Raw genomic sequence first — 3134 nt, 5'->3', positions numbered from 1 at the left:
TGCTAAAGAAGTATGACAAGCTGGTGCAATCAGTAGAGTGCTTAACGGTGATCAAGCAACTGGAAACTGGCGGTGGGTACCGCACACTTCCACTGCCCTTCTCGTCAGACCTTAACCATAGTCAGTGGTGGTGTCAGCAGCACTAGCAAGTGTTCCGTCTTAACTATGCTTTGAAGCAGGTTTCAAATGGTGGTTAATCAAACCTTGGCATATGTTGCTATGTGAGAGAGGATAATACCGAGACCACAGGCATTAATGTTATGTTGCAGTCTTCTGTTTGTAGAACTGGATGAATAATTTGATTTAGTCTGATATGAAATTATGCTGTACTGTACTTGTTTCTCAACAAAAATAAGTTGCAGAATGAAGATGGCAGTTAGTTTGTTCTGACCTGTTCTGTAGGTAATGCATAAATTATGCAAGAGTCCGGTAGCACCTTAAAGACTAACGAAATTTGTAGCAGATACTGAAGAAGTGAGCAGTGACTCATGAAAGCTTGTACCCTGCGACAGATTTGGTTAGTCTTTAAGGTGCTACTGGACTCTTGCTTTTTTCTACTGCTACAAACACAGCTACCCGTCTTGATCTGGCTACAAAAAATTATGTTTCTCCTTTGTTTCTGTAGACCCCTGTATTTCAAATTAATCGAAGAGTGCATTTCACAGATAGTTCTGCATCGAAGCGGAGTAGATCCAGATTTTAGTTATCGTAAAAGATTGGATGTAGACTTCAGTCATTTGATGGGTAGGTTTTTTTCATTTTGGGTTCCTACAAAGTGTATTTCTTAAAAAAAAATCACAATCACAATCAATTGGTTATCCAGACTTCTGCAGCTTTCTGTTGCTTTTTAGCTGAGTACCTTTATAACAGTTGAACTCTGGAGGCTATTTTCTACATTACACAGTAGCTGTCCTGAGTGTACCTCTGATACTGTACTGAAAAACAAGCCACAGCTACTTCTGGCTCCCTGTATGATGCATCTGATCACTGAGGCTCTGTAAAACAATTTAGATATATAGTTAAATTGTAATGTGAATTAATATTTCGAAAATGATCCCGACATTCTCTCTTTTCTCTCCCCCCCCAGCCCCTGCCTGATCTACTAACGATAAAAAAAAAAATCATTAGCATTTCATAGATAACGAGGTCCCATAAATACTAATAGGAGATGTGCTGTTAAATTGTTAGCACTGCTGGGCCTCTACTTCATGAATCTGTCTAAACCCCTTTGAAAGCCATCTATGCTTGTAGCTATCACTGCACATGCTGGCAGTGAATGCTATTAAATCTAATTAATTGTGGAATTCACTGTTACTGAATTGCATCAAGCATAGACAGCTTTAAAAGGGATTAGACGGGTTTGTGGAAGAGTGGTTCATCAGTGGTTACTAGCTATGATAATTAAAGTGAACCTCCATATGTGGAGGTAGTAAACCTCTGAATAACTCTGCTAAGAGGTAGCATCAGGCCAAGGCTGTGTGTGTTTGGCCCTCCAGGGCAACTGATTGCTCGCTCTGTTTTATACAAGGATGCCTCTTATGTTCTTTTCTTCAAATGCTTCTGATTTGAGAAGATCGATTCCACCAAGTGCATTGTGCTCTTTTCAGTGAAACCAAATGCTCATTGATACTGAATTTTGAGAATCTGGGCCCTAATTTACTCCAGTGGTTGAGCACTGACCAGTAAGGAATACACACTATTAAAACAGATTGTAAGACAACATAGACCACAGGTGAATCTCTGTCCAGGGGACAACCTTATAAAGATACATGAATAAAACAAATAACATTGGTATATTCAAAAGAAATCCATAAATATACAACGGTGGTAAAAACCAGTGTTAGTTTTAGGCAATTCAGAGCTGTTTGTTAAAGAGTAGAGTGGTTCTGGATTTAAAAAAAAGTGGAGACAGTATGAGATGCATAAAGGGGAAAAATGCACTTAATGAGTGACAAGGGTTGAAAAGAGAAGAATGATGGGGAGAGGGGAGTGGCGGTTGAAAAGATGTGAGAGGCTCCTGGCTAAGAAGATAGATGCCTGTGGGACCAAGAGAGGAATTTTTGTGGTAAAGGCATCAACAGTTCTCAGTGAGTGGGAGAAGCTACCTCTAGAGCCAGTTTGGCGCAGTGGTTAAGTGCGTGGACTCTAATCTGGGAGAACCGGGTTTGATTCCCCACTCCTCCACTTGCACCTGCTGGATGACTTTGGGCAAGCCATAGTTCTGGCACAGCTGTTCTTGAAAAAGAGCAGTTTCTGTCAAGAGCTCTCTCAGCCCCACCTGACTCCCAGGGTGTCGGTTGTGGGGAGGGGAAGGGATAGGAGTTTGTAAGCCGCTCGGAGACTCCTTTTGGTAGTGAAGGGTGGGGTATAAATCCAATCTTCTCGTTCTCTAAAACTGTCCTGTTCTGTGCTTTTTGTTCTTCATTGATGAAAGGCAGGCCCTCCCGACTCTTTCTTGTTTACTCAGTTATCAGAATCTAATATCCACTTGTCGGTCAGCATGGCTAATAACCTTGCACGAAAACTCCCTTCCTTGTCCATCACATTTTCATCATCATGCTCTGGTGCTTTCAGAGCCATTTGGTTCATTAAAAAATTCACCTTTGCATTTTTAGCTGTTTAACTTTATTGTGTTTGTCTCATCAAGAATGTCAGGCCTTGACACATTTTCTTTGGCTGTAGAAACCAGCTTCAAAATTAAGGAGCAAGACTAATTTTTCAGGTTTCAGGGTTTCATAGTTTAATTACCAGATGCTCTAATTATTGCTACTACACAACCTAATCCTGAGGTTTCTTGTAGTTTTAGTGAAGCCATAACAAACATTGCAGTATATAAACAAAAAAAGGGGATGCTGATGATAAACAGATTACAAGGTATACCATCTATATATCTAATACCGAAGTAGCCCCCTCTGTGCGGATATCTAAATCAGCACAGAGGGGGCACTTGTGGGGGAGGGAGAGTTTTGTGCACACGTGGGGCGGTCCCCAGGTGTGCACAAAAAACTAAAAAGTTAAAAAAAATCAGGGGGATACTTAAACCCCCCCCCAAAAGTGACAGAGCAGGGAACGGTCTGTAGCCGACCTCGCCGCCGCCGCCGCGGAGCCGGGTGGGGGGGAAGATCGGCCTCGCC

The 3134-nt window shown here is 41.8% G+C and overlaps 1 protein-coding gene across 1 annotated transcript in view; it reads left to right on the top strand.

Moving 5' to 3' along the window:
* The window catches only part of DIAPH3 (diaphanous related formin 3), a 141857-nt gene that overhangs the window by 10413 nt on the left and 128310 nt on the right, over nucleotides 1–3134 (top strand). The window contains exon 6 of the mRNA XM_015425654.1: nucleotides 626–744. Coding sequence (XP_015281140.1) covers nucleotides 626–744 — 119 coding nt within the window. The remainder of the gene's footprint in view (nucleotides 1–625; nucleotides 745–3134) is intronic.

This window comes from Gekko japonicus, unplaced genomic scaffold (assembly GCF_001447785.1).
Source record: "Gekko japonicus isolate JY-2015 unplaced genomic scaffold, Gekko_japonicus_V1.1 scaffold1107, whole genome shotgun sequence".
Taxonomy (NCBI): Eukaryota; Metazoa; Chordata; class Lepidosauria; order Squamata; family Gekkonidae; genus Gekko; species Gekko japonicus.
This window is presented reverse-complemented; position numbering and strand designations above follow the sequence as displayed.